This window comes from Tachyglossus aculeatus, chromosome 5 (genome assembly GCF_015852505.1).
Source record: "Tachyglossus aculeatus isolate mTacAcu1 chromosome 5, mTacAcu1.pri, whole genome shotgun sequence".
NCBI lineage: Eukaryota > Metazoa > Chordata > Mammalia > Monotremata > Tachyglossidae > Tachyglossus > Tachyglossus aculeatus.
This window is the reverse complement of record NC_052070.1, coordinates 76,892,972-76,912,856: the sequence shown is the minus strand read 5'-3', so window position 1 is coordinate 76,912,856 and position 19,885 is coordinate 76,892,972. Positions and strand designations below refer to the sequence as shown.

General features: G+C 42.8%; 1 protein-coding gene across 1 annotated transcript in view; it reads left to right on the top strand.

Annotated features, from left to right (window-relative positions):
• Positions 1-19,885, top strand: part of FUT10 (fucosyltransferase 10) — a 61,485-nt gene that overhangs the window by 805 nt on the left and 40,795 nt on the right. The window contains exons 2-3 of the mRNA XM_038746550.1: positions 5,686-6,039; positions 8,941-9,235. Of these exons, the coding sequence (XP_038602478.1) occupies positions 5,959-6,039; positions 8,941-9,235 (376 nt within the window). The 5' untranslated portion in view covers positions 5,686-5,958. The remainder of the gene's footprint in view (positions 1-5,685; positions 6,040-8,940; positions 9,236-19,885) is intronic.

The window sequence follows — 19,885 nt, the reverse complement described above, 5'->3', positions numbered from 1 at the left end:
TAGCAACAAGGCTTGCTCGGTGAATTACGGTTTCTAGCGTTAGCTAAGATTGTTTTAAAGGAAAAGTGTGCTATTCCAGGACTGGAATGAGTTCCTATTGTTGATTGAATTATTCTTTAAATTCTCCACACAATTAGCAGCTTCAGGTTAGAGTCCACCATGGAGAGATTTTGTGTTATCAGTTATTAAAAAAAAAAAAATCTGGTGACTTTGAGACCAGATCTGAAATACCACTTTAAGAATAATACTGTAAAAACCTGAATATTTTTGAATGGAATTATCTGGATATTTCAGAAATATTTTTGTTTGCTTTTTATTTTTTATTATTTTATTTAAGTGCTTAGTATATACTAGGCACTGTACTAAGTGCCAGGGTGAGAAGCAGCATGGCTCAGTGGAAAGAGCACAGGCTTGGGAGTCAGAGGTCATGGGTTCTATTCCCAGCTCTACCTCTTGTCAACTGTGTGACTTTGGGCAAGTCACTTAATTTCTCTGAGCCTCAGTTACCTCATCTTTAAAATGAGTATTAAGACTGTGAGCCCCATGTGGGTCAACCTGATTACCTTGTATCCCTCCAGTGCTTAGAACAGTGCTTGGCAAATAGTAAGCACTTAACAAATGCCATCATTATTATTATTATTATACAAGCAAATCGGGTTGGACACAGTCCCTCTCCCACATGGGCCTCACAGTTTATTTGGATGTTTTTGCCTTGGTCAGTTAGGTTCCATATACCTGGCCTGAAGAGTTAGCTGGGGTAATTTCATTCACACTCCCTTGCCTTCTGAGAGTGGCCTAAATGATGTAAAGTTAATCAACAAAACAGTGGTATTTATGGAATACCCACTACTTACAGAGGGCACTGTACTGAGTGCTTAGGAGAGTGCACTAGAGTTAGACAGACATGATCCCTGCCCTCAAGGAGCTTAGATTCTATCTGACTGCCTGTAGTGATTCCCTCAATGCTGTCTTGGAAGTCTCCACAAAGGTTCCAGTATAGTTGTACATCAGTTTTTGAAATAAAATGAGAAGTGATACACAAAATACTTTATAATTTCATTTTTAAAATATAACTTGACCCTTTAAGAATTTGGCAACGACAGATGTAAAAATGTAGAAGCACTTGCAGGAGTGTGGAGTAATATCAGGGTGGACTAGTGGGAAGAGCACAGGCCTGGGAATCAGAGGACCTGGGTTCTAATCCCAGCTCTGCCACTTGCCAGCTGTGTGACCTTGGGCAAGTCACTTTAATGTCTCAGGGACTCAGTTTCCTAATCTATAAAATGGGGTTTGATTACCTATAATTCTATTTATTCTGACAGTTTTGACACCTGTCTACATGTTTTGTTGTCTGTTTTCCCCTTCTAGACTGTGAGCCCATTGTTGGGTAGGGACTGTCTCTATATGTTGCAGACTTGGACTTCCCAAGTGCTTAGTACAGTGCTCTGCACACAGTAAGCACTCAATAAATACGATTGAATGAATTCCTAGACTGTGAACCTCATCTGGGACAGATCCTTTGTCTGACCTGATTATCTTGTAGTTACCCCAGCACTTTTTTTTTGTGGTACTTGTTAAGCACTTACTATATGCCAGGCACTATGCTAAGTGCTGTAGTAGATACAGGCTAATCAGGTTGGACATGAGTTCATGTTCTACATGGGGCTCACAGTCTTAATCCCCATCTTACAGATGAGGCAACTAAGGCCCAGAGAAGTGAAGTGACTTGCCCAAAGTCACACAGAAGGCAAACAGCAGGGCCAGGATCAGAACCCAGGTCCTTCTGACTCCCAGGCCCATGCTCTATCTACTAAGTACTTAGTCTAGTGCTTGGCACATAGTAAGTGCTTAACAAATAATGATAACAGTTATTATCAGCATCATTATTATAGAAGCATTTTCTAAGGCAGCCCCTCCTCAGCTCCACAGCACTTATGTATATTTGTATAATGTATTTGTTTATATTAATGTCTATCTCCCCCTCTAGACTGTAAGCTTATTGTGGGCAGGGAATGTGTCTATTGTTATATTGTTCTCTTCTAAGCGCTTTAGTATAGTGCTCTGCACAGAGTAAGTGCTCACTAATTATGACTGAATGAATGAATGAATGGTCACTCTGGGAGAATATATAAGACTTGGCCCTCAGTTGTATGTGGCAAGGACAATACTCCCTAAGTGCCAGCCTAAGCTGCAGCCTTCTGGAAGGCCAGGTACCCAGCTCAAGACACTGATTATGCAATATTTAATTTCAAATCCTGTGTACTTGTATATTCTGTTCTTCCAGAATGTGTATTGTCACTACACATTTTGGATAGAATGCCTGTGCTGGCAAAATTAAGAATTGTTCTCCCAACACTGCGTGTCTGTTTCGAATATGGTGTGAGGAGGAGCTGAAAGAAACCGATGTGGATGAAGTCGGACACAGGGCAATTACTATAAAGGAAGTTTTCCTTCATGTGGGATGCTGTGAAAATGCAACTCCCTAAGAAGACAAGAACTGGGTGAAATGAATATTTTTGTTAGCCAAAGTACTTGCCAACTCATTAATCTAAACCAATACCTAATTTCAGGCCCTGGAGAGAAGCATTCTCCCCCAGGCCCACAGAGCTGTTGGTGATATTCCCGAGGAGGAGGCTGAAACAGAAGAAAACTTTCCTCTTCATACCCCACTGAATCGAGGCCTCCAGATTTCCCATCTGCTTGGCCAACCTATTACTGATTTGGTGACAGAGCCCTGGCTAATTTATTTCCTTGAATTTGAGCAACTGTTACTATTGTCAGTCTGCCCAGATGTCTGGGTTCTTGGTGCAGTCCATCAATCAAAATAACCACCACTCTGGGCTTGATTCCGCAGTGATTATTTCATTCCTAGCTTGCTCCTGAACACCCACATCTCCAGTGTGAAGTTGGGATTGTGTTGAGGCCCGTATGCTTATAACTTTGTGCTTTCCAATCCCTGGCCACACACCTCCCACACTGAGAGGGTAGAGAATTGTTCCCTCAGGAACAACAGAGAAAGCAATACAAAATAATAGTAATCATGCTATTAATAAAGCGCTTTCTATGTGTCAGGCACTGTACTCAGCACTGGTTGTAGAAGACAGAGGGTTACCCTTAGGTATAACCAAGACCACCACCCATTCAGTTCTAGTGGCCACCCCATAAGAAAGACATAAGCTACAGAAGGTTCAGAGAACAGCAATAAAGTAATGAAGATGGACGTTCCATAGGAGAATACAATGAAATGATGAGGAACACTTCAATCTGTAAAAATGAAAGATGAGGGGGGACCTGACTGAAGGTTCATGAGGAGGCAGACTGATAGGGAAAATATGGAATCGGCCTTCACGAAATCTAGCCCAATTAGCCAATTAGCCTAACCCAAAAGAAGAGTTTAGGTCCTGTTGTAGGGGTTATGCTTACCTTTGACTCCCCTGTTTACATGGTCAAGACAGGTTGTACCCCGCACAGCCTGGGTCTGGTCCAGCACTTAGTACAGTGCCTGACACAGAGTAAGCACTTGATAAATACGGCAATTATACCCTTCTCCATCCTTCCCTCTTCTCCTGACCACTTCAGCTGGGGAGAAACCAAAGTGTACCAGTGGCGGGGGAGTAGCCACAGATGCAGAGTGTGCAGCTAATTGCTGAAATCCTAATAGCTCAAAAGAATAACCCCACAAATGTAGCTCACCCAGCCTGAATTAGTCGACTGAGGGGATCAATCCAACAATGGTATTGGAGTGCTTACTATGTGCAGAGTGCTGTACTACGTGCTTGGGAAAGTACAGTACAACAGAATTCATAAACACAATCTCTGCCGACCAGGAGCTTACAGTCTCCACCTTCAAAGCATTACTAAGGTGCCATCTCATCTAAGATTCCTCCAGTTAAGTTGTCTTCTCCGCAGTTGCCTCTCCCTTCTGCGTCGCCGCAAGCTCACTGTGGGCAGGGAATATGTCTGATGTTATATTGTACTCTCCCAAGCACTTAGTACAGTGTTTTGCACACAGTAAGTACTCAATAAATGTGGTTATTATTATTTTGTTATCTATACACTTCAATCTGTGGCCTTTGGACATTTGGTATTTGCCCCATCCCAAACCCTACAACACTTATATTCATTCATTCATTCCATCGTATTCATTGAGTGCTTACAGTGTGCAGAGCACTGTACTAAGCACTTGGAAAGTACAACTCAGAAACAGAGACAATCCCTACCCAACAATGGGCTCACAGTTTAGAAGGGGATATACATATCTTTAAATTATATATCATAAATTATTCATATTAAAAATGTCTCCCCCTCTAGACTGTAAGCTCGTTATGGGCAGGGAATATGTCTGCTAATTCTGTTGTACTCTTCCAAGCACTTAATACAGTGCTCTGTACACAGTGAACATTCAGTGAATATGATTGATTGACTGATCAACAGGGCTAGGTTCTAGCTCCATATGCCTAGACTAGGCAGAGGACCTCAACAGTGGCTGGTTCTTGACAGTTGACATTTATTGAGCTCCTTTAGGCGGAAGGTTGGGAGCTTAATTTCTAAGGCAGAATGAGGCATGTATCATGGTTCTTAACCTTTGAGTACTATACTACCATAAGTCACTTTTTGTGGTTACTTTTAGATTTCTAGTTGTCATTTCTTTTTATTTTTTTATTTTTTACTGAGTGTGGAATACCTGAAAAGCTCCCAGGATGCAGAAATGATCTTCCTGTTCTATATCTCTCCCTTGACACCATTCAAAGTGGGACTACATTCTGCTAGCCCATAAGCTCTTTGAAGTCGTGGATTGAATCTAGTTTTGCTATTGTAGTCTCCCAAGATTGTAGTAATAGTAATAACTGTAGTATTTATTAAGTGTTTTCTATGTGCCAAGCCCTATTCTAAGTACTGGGATTGATACAAGTTCATCAGGTCTGTTGTAGTGTACAATACACAGTCCCTGTCCCACCTGGGGATCACAGTCTAAATAGGAGGGAGATCAGTATTGAATCCCCATTTTACAGATGAAGAAACTAAGGCACAGAGAAGTTAAATGACTTGCCTCCGGTCACACAACAGGTAGGTGGAAGAGCCAGGATTAGAACTCAGGTTCTCTGACTCTTTCTGCCAAGCCATGCTGCCTCCCTAGTATTGTACCTTGTAGAAAGTAAGCACCCAAATACTACAGATTGATTACACTGGGTAAATGCCCCCTTGGGATTGAGTAGAAAGGAAAGTGTGAATTGAAGGTGTGCTTGGATCACTGACTTTCTGCCCAGCTAAACCAGGAAAATTTCCTTGATTTCAGGCCACTGGGCTGATCCACCCCTGTGCTTAGCATCCCACTGTGAGCTTAAGGACATAGCAAGTGCTTAATAAATATTATTATTAAAAGGCATATGTGATAATCTGTGATATCACTGGGAAGTAGGTGGACCAGAGGCATAGTTTAGCACCTGGCCACTAAGGCCACCAATTCCCTATTCTCCACAATGCTAGAAACATGATCTATCACACAGTCCACCAGACATGTAGCTGAATGCACTCTGAGAGATTAGTAGGTTATGATTGTTTTTAATGCAAATAACGGGTAGCTTTTGTAGGAAAAAACACCTATCATAGTAATTTTGATCACAAAGCTTTCTTTCAGCTTTCTTTAGACTGAGTTAAATACATACTTTTGATTCTCTGTCGCAGGGACTGCTGATGCATCTGATTTTCGGGAAAAGATTGAGTCAATCTGATGGTATCCAAAGGACATAGCACCCCTTTCCCACTAGATGCTGGGCTAATTACACCCACCACTTCAGAACTTCGTCCTTCATGGAGACCTGTCCTCAGCAGGACTGGCAGGAGAGAAGATGGGCAGGCAGATGGTCACTCAGCCAGAGATTGCTTCGAGACGTGGGATGGAGCACAAGCACCTGGTAACCAGGTTTGCCCTCTGTCCGTCATCCAAGGCAGTGCAGCATGATTAAGATACGGAGGAAGAAGCTTTGGGCGTCTTGCCTGTGCTCCACGGCCTTCTTCTTTCTTCTCGTGACACTCCAGGTACTGCTGATGTTCGCATGGATTCATGAGAGGGTTGATGCTTCAGGCTTCCATTGTGCCTTTCTTCTTTGATCACCAAGAGCTTTGCAGATGATGGGCCTTATTCAGTCTTCACAAGCTGGATGTTCCTATGAGTCAGGGAGAGGGCAGACAATTTTATCCACATTTTTCAGATGAAGAACTTATGTAAATATCTGTGGTTTATTTATATTAATATCTGTCTCCCCACCTCTGTCTCCCTTTCTCATTGTGGTTAGGGAATGTGTCCATTTATTGTTACGTTGCACTCTCCCAAACACTTAGTGCTCTGCTCACAGGAAGCACTCAGTAAATATGACTGACTGACTGACTGACTTACTGACTAGCCTCTGGGGAATGTGAGACTGTAAGGCTGGCCGGAGATAGACATGCGGAGGGCTAGTGATTCTGGGGTCTTTTTTCTCCATATCTAGGAGAGTATACGTTGCCTACACTCTCTCTGTACTCCCACCCCTGGTCATTTCAAAGGGGTAAGTCAAATTCATTGCTTTGAATCCATAATCATGAAGACCAGTGTAGCCTATTAAGTGCTTACTGTGTCCATGCGCTGTACTAAGCATGGGCTTGGGAGTTGGAGGACTTGGGTTCTAATCCCTGCTTCACTTGTCTGCTGTGTGGCTTTGGACAATGCACTTAATTCTTGGGGCCTCAGTTCCTTAATCTGAAAAATGGGGATTTAATACCTCCTACTTAGACTGTGATTCCCTTGTGGGGCCTGATTATTTTTTTATCTACCCTAGCACTTAGTACAGTGCTTGACACATAGTAAAGTGCTTAACAAATACCACAATTATTATTATAAAAACATGAGTCATTCCAGCAGGAGACAACTTCAGCGTGGTTGGATGCTTGCACTGATGCTTTTTGCAGATGTGAAAAATGTTTTAGTCCACACTGCAAGTTCTCCCCTTTCTTGGTCCCAGATGTGCCTCAGACTGTTCAGGCCAATGCCAAATTTTGATCATTACTGTAATTTCTGAGACACCAGACAGCAAGGGAAGTAAGTCAGGGAGACCTCAAATTGTGAATCCAGCATGATATGAGTTTCAACCGTCCCTTTTTCCCCAGTGCCCTGTGTGGATAACAGTGCTCAATGTTATTGTTATTTTATGACATTTATTAATATGTTAGGTGCTACAGTGAACATAAAAGGCACCTTCCTACACTCCAGGGCTTGCAGTCTTAGAGCATGAGCTCAACAGTCAGTCTCAGAGGAATGCTGAAGGAACGACTAATAAAAATGATTTTAAAGTACCATAAATTGCTTAATAAATAATGTTGACAAAAAATGAGACTGTAATTTCTCTTCACAGTCAAACTGAAGAACGTGGTTGTAGGGAAGGAAATCATTTATTCTAGATATATTTCCCTATTTAAGTAGGCAGGAGAGTTAACCCCCATCCCTGCACAAATAGAATGAAGCTATGCAGTGGTGCTAGGTTCGTGCATTTAGTGGAATGCATGCATATGGCTCAAAAAAATGAGTGGGAGGAAGCTGGAGTCCATTTATGGATTTTGATTCTGAGGTTGGTAGAGCCGAGAGGGGTTTGAGGTGTTCATCCTGTGGTCAGTAAATCCTGTCTTCTGGAAATGAAGAAAAAAATATCTGGCAGAGAAACATTTTCCCTAGCTTTTTCAAAATTTACTTCAGGAGGAAAGTCTTTCCTTATTGTCTTTTTTCTTCTTTCAATGGCACTAATAATAATAATAATAACAATAATAATAGCAATGGTGGTATTTGTTAAGCGCTTATTATGTGCTAAGCACTTTTCTAAACACTGGGGTAGATAGAAGGTAGTCAGGTTAGACACAGTCCCTTTCCCACATGGGGCTCACAATCTCAATCCCTGTTTTACAGATGAGGTAACTGAGGCTCAAAGAAGTGAAGTGACTTGCCCAAGGTCACACAGCAAACAAGTGATAGAGCTGGGATTAGAACCAATGAACTTCTGAATCCCAGGCCTATGGTCTATCCATTAGGTCACTCTGCTCTCTAATCATGACTAAGGCATGTGGATTATTTTTTCTAGCCATTATTTGAAATTCTGATCAAATCTTCCATTCTAAAGAGCACTTCTTGGGATTGTCTGACTCTCTTCCCTGTACTGTTCATCCATCATTCAGCTGTGTTGGATGTTTGGAAAATGATTCCTATGGATTTGATGTTCCTGTTTTGAAAACCCAAAATGGATATTAACACCTTCTATAGATTGGCTGGTTTCTCTTTGTGGAGCAGTGGCAGATGGGACTGTGAGTTATAAGATGGGGAGAGACAGGTTGACCCTAACCAATCTACTGTAATGCTAAAATGGACAGCAGAATTCTCCCTGATCTTCCAGAATGGAAGTCACTGTTGCAAACAGGGTCATGAAAAGGGGGTCACCACAATGGGGGCTGCTCCAAAATCGTCATGCTACTAGTCAGTCAGTAATATTTATTGAGCACTTACTGTATGCAGAGGACTGTACTAAGTGCTTGGGAGGGTACAGAATAGCAGTATAACAGACAGATTCCCTGCTCACAATGAGCTCAGGGTCTGGAGGGGGAGACAGACATTAATATAAATAAAATTATTAGTATAACTCAATCCCCCAAAGAATCATGCCAATGAGCATTCTATTTTATGAATTCATTAGACTGAGCCCTCTCCATCTGTTCTAGGCTCCTGCAAAAATAGGATAGAAAATTTATGGATATAATTGTGTATATAAATCAGTGTACAATAACAGCATCATGCACACACAGTGTTGCATTCTTTATGGAAGACAATTTGAGGCAGGGGGAGTTAAGACAAATGGCATGCCAGAATATGCTAAATCAAACAGTACACCTCTGCTAATGCACATTCTTCTCCTTCTCAAGGTGGTTGTTGAGCTGGGAAAATTTGAAAGAAGAAATATTGAAAGTTACAGCTTGCATGGGGAGCGACCAAAGCTGGAAGAGCAGCAAAAACGGCTCTACCCTTTTTTTAAGGAAGAGGCACTTTATGAGAGCAGGCAGAAAGTGCTTGAAGCAGAGATCTCCCCCATCATGCTTTGGTGGTCCCCACTGACTGGAGAGACTGGAAGGTTGGGAAAATGTGGAGCAGATACTTGTTTCTTCACTACCAACCGGACATACCAGCACCATCACATGACCAAAGCTTTCTTGTTTTATGGTAAGGATGCTTTTTGACAGTTTTTCTTTCCCTTTATGAATGTTCAGTGGACTGCCTGACACACTAGCATTTTCTGTATTTTAAAAAATGAGTTTTAAACTCATTTTGATTAACTGGCCTTCCCTGTCTGTGGCTCTCAAAGATCCCATGAAATACAGTTATATGATACAGAGTTTGGAAAAGCAACTTCCATCCAAATCTCCCTCATGTTCTGTTTGGAGTGGGATTAATCTAGAGTATTTATTGAGCAATTACTGTATGCAGAGAACTCTACTAAGCACATGGGACCATTCAGTAGAGTTGGTAGACACTATAAGCATCCTCAAAGAACTAATAATCTAGTGGGAGAGACTCGACCTTAAAATTAATTACAGATAGGAGAGGCAGCAGAGTATAACGATATGTACCCAAGTGCTGTGGTGTGGGGTGAATATCAAAGTACTCAGAGGATATGGACCCAAGTGCATAACCGTTATAGAAGGGATGGAAGATAGGTGAGGAGATAAGAGCTTTGTTAGGGAGGTTTTCTTGGAAGAAAGGTGATTGAAGTAGGACTTTGAAGCTGGGGAGAGTGGTGGTCTGTTGAATGTGAAGTGAGACGAAGTTCCAGGCCAGAGGGACGATGAAAGTAAGAGGTTGATGGTGAGACAGATGAGAGTGAGGAGTAGGAACTAGGTTGGTGTTAGAGGACCAAAATGTGCAGGCCGCACAGTAGTGGGAGATGAGCAATATTAGGTAGGAAAGATCAGGTAGGAAAGGGAAAGCTGGTTGAGTGACTTAAGGCTGATGGAGAGGAGCAGGATAGGCCTGCTGAAAATAGTCTTTAGCCTAGTGGCAGCTACTTGCGCTGCTGCCTGCACTGCTGCCTGTTTTTCTCCTTCCCATCTTAGCTCTTTAAACCTCACTGAGGAGATGCTGCAGTGCAGCAGAACAGCAGCAGGCACTCTGACTTCAAGATCCTCTGTAGTGGATAGTGGCTGCCCTACCTCAATCACCAGGAATACTCCCACCTCCCTGCTGAGGAGATGCCCCATGCCAGGACAGAAACCCCTCTGTATCCTGGGCCCGTGAGCAGTCTGCTCCTTTTAACTAATAAGAATAATGATATTAGTAATAATTGTGGTATTTTTAAGCACATACTACGTGCCAGACACTATACTAAGTGCTGAGTAGATACAAACTAATCGCATTGGACATGGTCCCAGTCCCACTTGGGGCTCATGATCTTAATCCCCATTTTACAGATGAAGAAACTGAGACAAGAGAAGACATAAGTGACTTGCACAAGGTAATACAGCAGACGAGTGGTGGAGCTGGAATTAGAACACAAGACCACTGACTTCCTGGTCTGTGCTTTTTCTACTAGACCGTGCTGCTTTTTGACTCTTCTCAACTCTATACAACGATCCCCTCCCTATTCTTGATATTGCCCAGCTATAGAGACCACTACAATGTATCATATATGAAGTCCAGCTAAGACAGACTGGCAAATTACAGTCAACAGTTAAGCCATTCTGCTGCTTTCTAAACTTAGTAACACAGTGGAGGTTATGGTTACTGCTGTTCTCTTAAGGAGAAATTTCCCTAAAACATAGGAGAAGGTAAATATGCAGACCTGGCAAAGGAGCTGAAATAAATAAAGAGACTGAAGTGCTGTGGATCAAAGTAAACTTAATTACCATTTTGCAGTGTGAGTAGTTCTGCTAACATGACCTGAATATCTTTAAAGGCTCTGGGGATTTATTTTACCCTGGCCTCAGTTCAGAAGGCAGTTCTTCTACTTGTCCAACAATTAGAGATAGCTTTACCTAGCTAAAGCTCAACAATAGATGATTTTAATTTACTTGACTAATGCTTATTAATATGAGAAGCAGAATGGCTTACTGGAAAGAGCACATACCTGGGTTCTTAAGCTCCACCACTTACCTGTTGTGTGACCTTGGGTAAGTCACTTCACTTCTCTGTGCCTGAGGTCTCTCATCTGTACAATAGGGATTCAATGCTTGTTCTCCCTCCTACTTAGGTTGTGTGCCCTATGTGGGATCTGATTATATTGTATCTACCCCAATGCTTGACATATAGTAAGTGCTGAAAAAATTCCAAATATATTATTCTTATTCTTATAATGTATTAGTTGCATTTATTGAGTACAAATTATGTTTAAGGGCTCTGTACTAATTGCTTAGATGAGTACAGTAGAAGGCATTGTTGCATAGTGAAAAGAACATGGGACTGGGGTTTGGGAGACCTGGGTTACAGTTATAGGTTTGCCACTGATCTGATCTATTGGATGACATTGGGTAAGTCACTTAACCTCTCAATGCTTCAGTTTCCTCTTCTGTAAAGGGGGGAAAAATACTTACAATCTCTACTACAGAGATTGTTTTTATTGGATTATCTTTGATCTGTCCCAGCACTTTAGTACAGTACTTGACACAAAGCAAGCATAATAATGTGGAAACACATTACCTGCCCAAAAGGAGCTTATACTCTAACAAGGGAGATAGGTAATGAAATAATTTACAAATAAAACAAGTGCTCAAATAGAATATGAAAATTGTTATGTATAAAAGTGTGATTAGAGGTCAGATGTACAAACTGCTAAAGTAGTGGTAAAATGCTGAGATAACAGGGATTTTTTTTTCCCTGGGAGGAAGAAAAAATAATCTGGGAAAGCCTCCTGGAGGGGCTGAAACTTTAGAAGGGCTTTGTGAGGAAGAGGGCTGAGGTTTTGCAAATTTGAAAGGGCGTGGAGTTCCAGGCAGGAGGAAGAGCATCAGCCAGGGGTCGGAGGTGGGAGAGTTGAGAACAAAGGGTGGAAAGAGAAAGCAAGTGGGAGAGATCTGATGGAGTGCCTTAAAGACAGTGGTCACAAATTTCTGTCTGATGCAAAGATGAATGAATGACTGGAGTTTTTTGAGGAATGGAGAGACACAGGCCGAATGGTATTTTAGGCGATCCAACCAGCAGATTGAAGTCCAAGTCTAAGTCCTGTAGACTGTGAGCCTTGTGAGGAACAGGGACCACGTCTGACTGATTATCTAGTATCTACTCTGGTACTTAGAACAGGGCTTGGCACATAGTAAGTGCTTAACAAATATCACACTTATAATTTTTGGAGCAGAGGAGGGAGAAGCAGGAGTCAGGCAGACCAGACCCACTGTAATTTTTAAACATCAAATTAATCTGTGTAATAAAAATACAGCACTTGAACAGTGTATTTTATCTGCTAGATGGTCTTTCAGGAAGTCCACATTCAAGAAATGTGATGTGTTTGAGATAGGTGCATCAGCAGCACTAACTCTGACGGTCCCTTCTGCCATAGTTCCAGGCTGTGTATGGCAAAAATTTAGACAAAAAAAGTGTTGATCCAAGAATTGTTTTCAACATGATGCTTTAGAGAAGCAGCATGGCACAGTGAATAGAGCTCTGGCCTGGGACTCAGAAGGACTTGGGTTCTAATCCGGCTCCTCTACTTGTCTGCTGTGTGACCTTGGGCAAGTCACTTTGCTTTTCTGGGCTTCAGTGGCCTCATCTGTAAAATGGGGGATTAAGACTGTGAGCCCCATTTGGAACGTGGAATGTGTCCAACCTGATTACTGTGTATCTACCCCAGTGCTTAGAACAGTGCCTGGCACATAGTAAGTGCTTAACAAATACCATAAAAAAATTCATATTATAGCCACGAATCAAATATCTTGTGTCAACTAGTTACTTCTCTTTCAACCTTGCAGTGAATGGCGATTCTTTACTCCTGTTTCCCTGTGAAGTGGGGAGTTGTTGCAGAAATTACCTAGCTTGTTCTCAGAGGGTCGAGCTTAGGCAGAAGCAGGATTTTGTGTTCCAAAATGCTTTCCTACCTTCTGTTTCAGAAAATTGGCTTCATTTCTCTGCACCATGGATTTCAATGGGGAGCTGTTTTCAGAAAGCTTGGCTGGGTGTCCTTGTCCAGGAGACTGTGTGTCCTGCAGCCTTGATTCCCAGAAAGACATAGACAAACCATTGTCCTTTGTATTAGATTTTCCTTATTACGACCTTGATTTAAGTGCTTGAGGGCCAATCTTTCAGGAGTTGTGATTCAAAAATGCCAGTTTCCTTCTTCAGTTGGTGAGTAGTGCAGAACTGGATACACTTCACACTCTTTAGGGCTTAAGGGTCCAGATTCCAATTAAGTAATAATAATAATGATAATGATGATAATGGTTAAGTGCTTACTATGTGCCAGGCACTGTACTAAGCGCTGGAGTGAATATAAGCAAATTGTGTAGGACACAGTCCCTGTCCCATGTGAGGCTCACAGTCTCAATCCCCATTTTACAGATGAAGTAACTGAGGCCCAGAAAAGTGAAGTGACTTGCCCAAGGTCACACAGCAGACATGTGGCAGAGCCACGATTAGAACCCATGACCTTCTGACTTCCAGGCCCATGCTCTTTCCACAAGGTTGCTCTGAAGGTCGGTGAACTCCAGAGTAGGCCTGCCACAATGGGTAAGCAGGAAAGAAACAGGTGGGAATAGAAGGATGGATGCAGAAAATTATGGTAGTGCAAACAAAAGCCAACTTAATTAAGAAAAAAAGTAGCAGGATTTCATATCTCAGATGCTCATATTTTCTGTTTGTAGCCTATCCTTGCTCACAGCTCCCTACTAAATAAAAATGCAGGCCAAAAAGTGTTAGACAAATAACTCTCCCAAGGGCTTTTAATAAAAGTCTAACCCAAGTTTGAGCCATTTGAGAAGTAAGCATTCTGAAATGCCAGTCATCTGTAAAGTGCCAGTAAAAATGTATTGCTCACAAATTGAATACCCTATATGAACTCTTTTTTTGTCTTTTTCTTATAGTAATTAATGGCAGAGGAAGCTAATTTTCACACACACTAGTATATCCAAGGCTGACATGGGATTAGGCAGACTTGGCAAAATTTGCACCAGTGACTTTAAAGTCCAGCTCTACTTTTTTCTAAAGGTATCATTGAAAGGTTTTTCCTTCTGGGTGGAGGAATTCAACATTCTTGATGAGGCTGGAAGCAGTCACTTAGAGGGATGGGAATTTTCCATATGCTCTTTTGGGAGGAAATGAAAAGTTAAGAGGTTACCTGGTATATGTACAGGTATGGGTATGGGTATTGCCTAAATTTGTCAAACAAGAATTAACAGTCAGTGGAATATAATAGAGTGTGTGTAGTTAGCAGCAGTCTTGGGTATGTATAGGAATGTTTGAAGAAGTAGTGTGCAAAGAACATGAACCTGGGAGTCAGAGGACCTGGGTTTTAATACTGGCTCCATCACTTGTCTGCTGTGTGACCTGGGGCCAAGTCACTTAACTTCTCTGGGCTCAGTTACCTCATCTGTAAAATGGAGATTAAGACTTTGACCGCTATGTGGGGCAGGGACTGTGTTCTACCTGATTATCTTGTATCTATCCCAGAGCTTTTTACAGTGCTTGGCACATAGTAAGCACTTAACAAATGCCATAAAAATATTGAGTGCTTGCTGTGTGCAGAGCACTGTGCTAAGTGTTTGAAAGCTGGACTCTCTCAAAGGGAAGCCAAGAGGCATCTTGATGATCTACTTCAACTGATTGTATCAAAACCCAGGTGATTTTCGTTCTCCTGTCTTGATATCTGTCTCTGACACTCTATTATCATCATCAATGGTATTTGAGCACTTACTGTGTGTAGAGCACTTAACTAAGCACTTGGGTGAGTACAGTACAACAGAGTTGTTGACATGAGCTGAGAACTGTACTAAGCACTTGGGAGAGTATAGTACAACAGAGTCGTTGACATGCTCCCTGCCCACAGTGAGCTTACATCATTTTTCAAATTTCAATTCGTGAAACGGCTTCGTGATCTCTAGGCCAGCAATGTAACTTTTGCCCTTTACATGCCTCTATCTGGTCAGGCAGAGAAGGAGCTTCCCAGCCCAGGAGGTCGTAGTCACATTGTGGTTTTAAATGATGGACAGGTTCTCTGCATTTCCTCCAGAGAAATGGACCACATCTCTTGTGTTAATCATCCTTCTTCAAACCTTCTCTAATTTACCCCTTCTTGTCTTAGTGGAGGGATCTTCAGAGAGAATGATTACATTCATTAAACTGAAATTATAATATCAGAGGAAAATAAGGCTGACCCCCAGAGAGACAGTTCACTAGAGAGAAGATTATAGTCCTCAAAGGGGGTCATTTGAATCACCCATTTTGGCTCCGAACCCCCTTTTTCACATTGTGTTGATGAGGCATTTTGTTCTGCTATGCTGGCTGTTTTGAAGGGAAGGAGGAAGGGAGGAAAGGGAGGAGAGGGTGAGGTGCAGCATGGCCTAGTGGATAGAGCATGGTCCTGGGACTCAGAGGACAAGGGTTCTAATACTGGCTCTGCCACTTCTCTTTTGTATGACCTTGGACAAGTCACTTCATTTCTCTGTGCTTCAGTTGCCTCAACTGTAAAATGGGGATTAAGACTGTGAGTCCTATGTGGGACGGGGACTGCGTCCAACTCAATTGTCTTGTATCTACACCAGTGCTTAGAATGGTGCCAGCTACTAGTAAGTGTTTAACACATACCATAAGTAAAGTAGGAAGGAAGTAAGGAAGAAATGGGAAGGCAGACTGTGTGCTGGCTTTGAAGTCACTCACCCTCTTAAGCATCGACAGAGGACAGCAGAGGGATCTAAATTCTAGTGATGACATCATCTTGCAGTCAGCAGATCCCTTGCTTCTTAGATTGTGAGACCCCTGAGGGAGAGGGATCAATTTCTAATTTCCACCTGTATATTTTCTCCCAGTGCTTAATACAGTGCTTTAAGCACTCAGAAAGTGCTTAAAAAATATTAATACTATTATTGTCAGGGGTTTCCCAGAATCATTACAGATTCTTGGACTCCATTCCTGAGAAATGTCTAATATATGTCATTCCGGGGGTGGGAGGGAGATACTGGGGAACAAAAGGAGATCCGGAGCTAGAAAATGATTAATTTTGCCTAATTCTAAAAACTGTTTGAACATGATTACAAGGATTAACAACTGATGGGATTTGGACTTGAATGGGGTTGTTACAGCGTATTTTCCTGTATATGCTTAGCTTTCATTGGCTATCTTTCAGTTCTACTGACTGTTAAGAATACTTGGAAACTACTATATGAATATGATTTTTTTTTCAAGTTTTGAAGGTCCGAGTCTTTTTAAACCGACAAGCAAGCTGTAGAGTTGTGCCCTTCTTCCTGCCTGGAATTCCCTTTTCCTCCAAATCCACCTTTTTCAAAGTCCTTATCAGTCAATCAGTAATCAGTGGTATTTGTTGACCACATAAGCCTTATGTAGTGAATTGAATTGGGGGCCCACCCACCGAAGAAAGGTAGAGTAAACCTTTTAAGACTGAGTGTTGTGTAGTCTCCAAAAATGTAGAATAACAGTGGCAGTTGAGAAATAGCAGTAGCAGGTAGGTGGACCATCCTAGCATGATAATAATAATATTCATTCATTCAGTCATATTTATTGAGTGCTTACTGGGTGCAAGCACTTGGGAGAGAACAATATAACAATAAACAGACATTCCCTGCCCAGAGCAAGCATAATAATAATAATAATATTTCTTAAGCACACACTTTGTATCAAGTACTGTTCTAAACTCTGGGGCAGATATAAGTTAATTAGATTAGAGAAGCAGCATGGCATTGTGCATAAAGCACAGGACTGGGGCCAGAAGGTCATGGGTTCTAATCCCGGCTACACTACTTGTCTGCTGTGTAACCTTGAGCTAGTCACTTCACTTCTTTGGGCCTCAGTTCCCTCATCTGTAGAATGGGGATTGAGACTGTGAGCCCCACGTGGGACAGGGACTGTTTCTAACTGATTGGCTTGTGTCCACCCCAGCACTTAGTACAGTGCCTGACACACAGTAAATGCTTAACAAATGCCGTCATTATTATTATTACAGTCCCTGTCCACATGGGACTCACAGTCTAGGTAGGAGGGAGAACAGGCATTGAATTCCCATTTTACAGTTGAGGAAACTGAAGCACAGAGCAATTAAGTGACTTTTCCAAGGTCATACATCAAACAAGTGGCAGAGCCTAGGATAGAATTTACCAGACCACTAGGCCATGCTGCTTTTAATAATAATAATAATAATAATAATAATAATAATAATGGCATTTATTAAGTGCTTACTATGTGCAAAGCAATGTTCTAAGTGCTGGAGAGGTTACAAGGTCATCAGGTTGTCCCAAGGGGGGCTCATAGTCTTAATCCCCATTTTACAGATGAGGTCACTGAGGCACAGAGAAGTGAAATAACTTGCCCAAAGTCACACAGCTGACAGTTGGCGGAGCCGGGGTTTGAACCCATGACTTCTGACTCCAAAGCCTGGGCTCTTTCCACTGAGCCACACTGCTTCTCTTTTGTCTGGAGCATGTTGCAGACTTCAATCCATACTTCACGCCGCTGCCCGGATTGTCTTTGTCCAGAAATGCTCTGGGCATGTTACTCCCCTCCTCAAAAATCTCTAGTGGCTACCAATCAACCTGCACATCAGGCAGAAACTCCTCACCCTCGGCTTCAAGGCTCTCCATCACCTCGCCCCCTCCTACCTCACCTCCCTTCTCTCTTTCTACAGCCCAGCCCGCACCCTCCGCTCCTCTGCCACTAATCTCCTCACTGTGCCTCATTCTCGCCTGTCCCGCCGTCGACCCCCGGCCCATGTCATCCCCCTGGCCTGGAATGCCCTCCCTCCCAACATCCGCCAAGCTAGCTCTCTTCTTCCCTTCAAGGCCTTACTGAGAGCTCACCTCCTCCAGGAGGCCTTCCCAGACTGAGCCCCCTCCTTCGTCTCCCCCTCCTCCCCCTCTCCACCCCCCCGCCTTACCTCCTTCCCTTCCCCACAGCACGTGTATATATGTATATATGTTTGTACGTATTTATTACTCTATTTATTTATTTATTTTACTTTTACATATCTATTCTATTTATTTTATTTTGTTAATATGTTTTGTTTTGTTCTCTGTCTCCCCCTTCTAGACTGTGAGCCCACTGTTGGGTAGGGACCGTCTCTATATGTTGCCAACTTGTACTTCCCAAGCACTTAGTACAGTGCTCTGCACACAGTAAGCGCTCAATAAATATGATTGATTGATTGATTGATTGAGAGAGTTTTCTCTTAGGGCACTTTGCCATCAGATTGGATGTTCCTATGACTCTCTTAATTGGCCCAGCTATTTATCCAATCTGTTGCCCATGGTCCTGGATACCTTCTACGCCAGTTCAGATTTTGGGAACTGGGCAGGAAAGAAGAAGTTTGAAGTTTGGAATCAATCAATCAATCGTATTTATTGAGCGCTTACTGTGTGCAGAGCACTGTACTAAGCTCTTGGGAAGTACAAGTTGGCAACATATAGAGACAGTCCCTACCCAGCAGTGGGCTCACAGTCTAAAAGGGGGAGACAGAGACCAAAACCAAACATACTAACAAAATAAAATAAATAGAATAGATATGTACAAGTAAAATAAATAAATAAATAGAGTAATAAATATGTACAAACATATATACATATATACAGGTGTTGTGGGGAAGGGAAGGAGGTAAGATGGGGGGGATGCAGAGGGGGACGAGGGGGAGAGGAAGGAGGGGGCTCAGTCTGGGAAGGCCTCCTGGAGGAGGTAAGCTCTCAGTAGGGCTTTGAAGGGAGGAAGAGAGCTAGCTTGGCAGATGTTGGGAGGGAGGGCATTCCAGGCCAGGGGGATGATGTGGGCCCGGGGTCGACGGCGGGACAGGCGAGAACGAGGCACAGTGAGGAGATTAGTAGCAGAGGGGCGGAGGGTGCGGGCTGGGCTGTAGAAGGAGAGAAGGGAGATGAGGTAAGAGGGGGCGAGGTGATGGAGAGCCTTGAAGCCGAGGGTGTGGAGTTTCTGCCTGATGCGCAGATTGATTGGTAGCCACTGGAGATTTTTGAGGAGAGAAGTAACATGCCCAGAGTGTTTCTGGACAAAGACAATCTGGTCAGCGGCATGAAGTATGGATTGAAGTGGGGAGAGACACGAGTTTGGGAGATCAGAGAGGAGGCTGATGCAGTAGTCCAGATGGGATAGGATGAGAGCTTGAACGAGCAGGGTAGCGGTTTGGATGGAGAGGAAAGGGTGGATCTTGGCAATGTTGCGGAGCTGAGACCGGCAGGTTTTGGTGATGGCTTGGATGTGAGGGGTGAATGAGAGAGCGGAGTCGAGGATGACACCAAGGTTGCGGGCTTGTGAGACGGGAAGGATGGTAGTGCCGTCAACAGTGATGGGAAAGTCAGGGAGAGGGCAGGGTTTGGGAGGAAAGACAAGGAGTTCAGTCTTGGACATGTATCCACACTCAAGCTCCTCTCCCATTCTGTTTTTCTCCCCCAACCCTGCCATCTCCCTTATGTCCTTGCTGATTTGGGGCAAAATCAAAATGTTTCTGCTGATATAATTTTCTTCAAAAAATATGCCCGTGGCGGGCAGTTTATCCTGAAGATATCTAGCTTAAGAAAATGTAGTCGAGACAACTCTCCTTAGCTTTAAAATGGAGGAAGAAAGTTACCTCACAATATCTTCCTGATAGGCTTCCTGCCAAACTGCCTCCATTTCGAAGTAGACAGGACAGAGACATGGCATTGATTACACAGAGAGCATTCA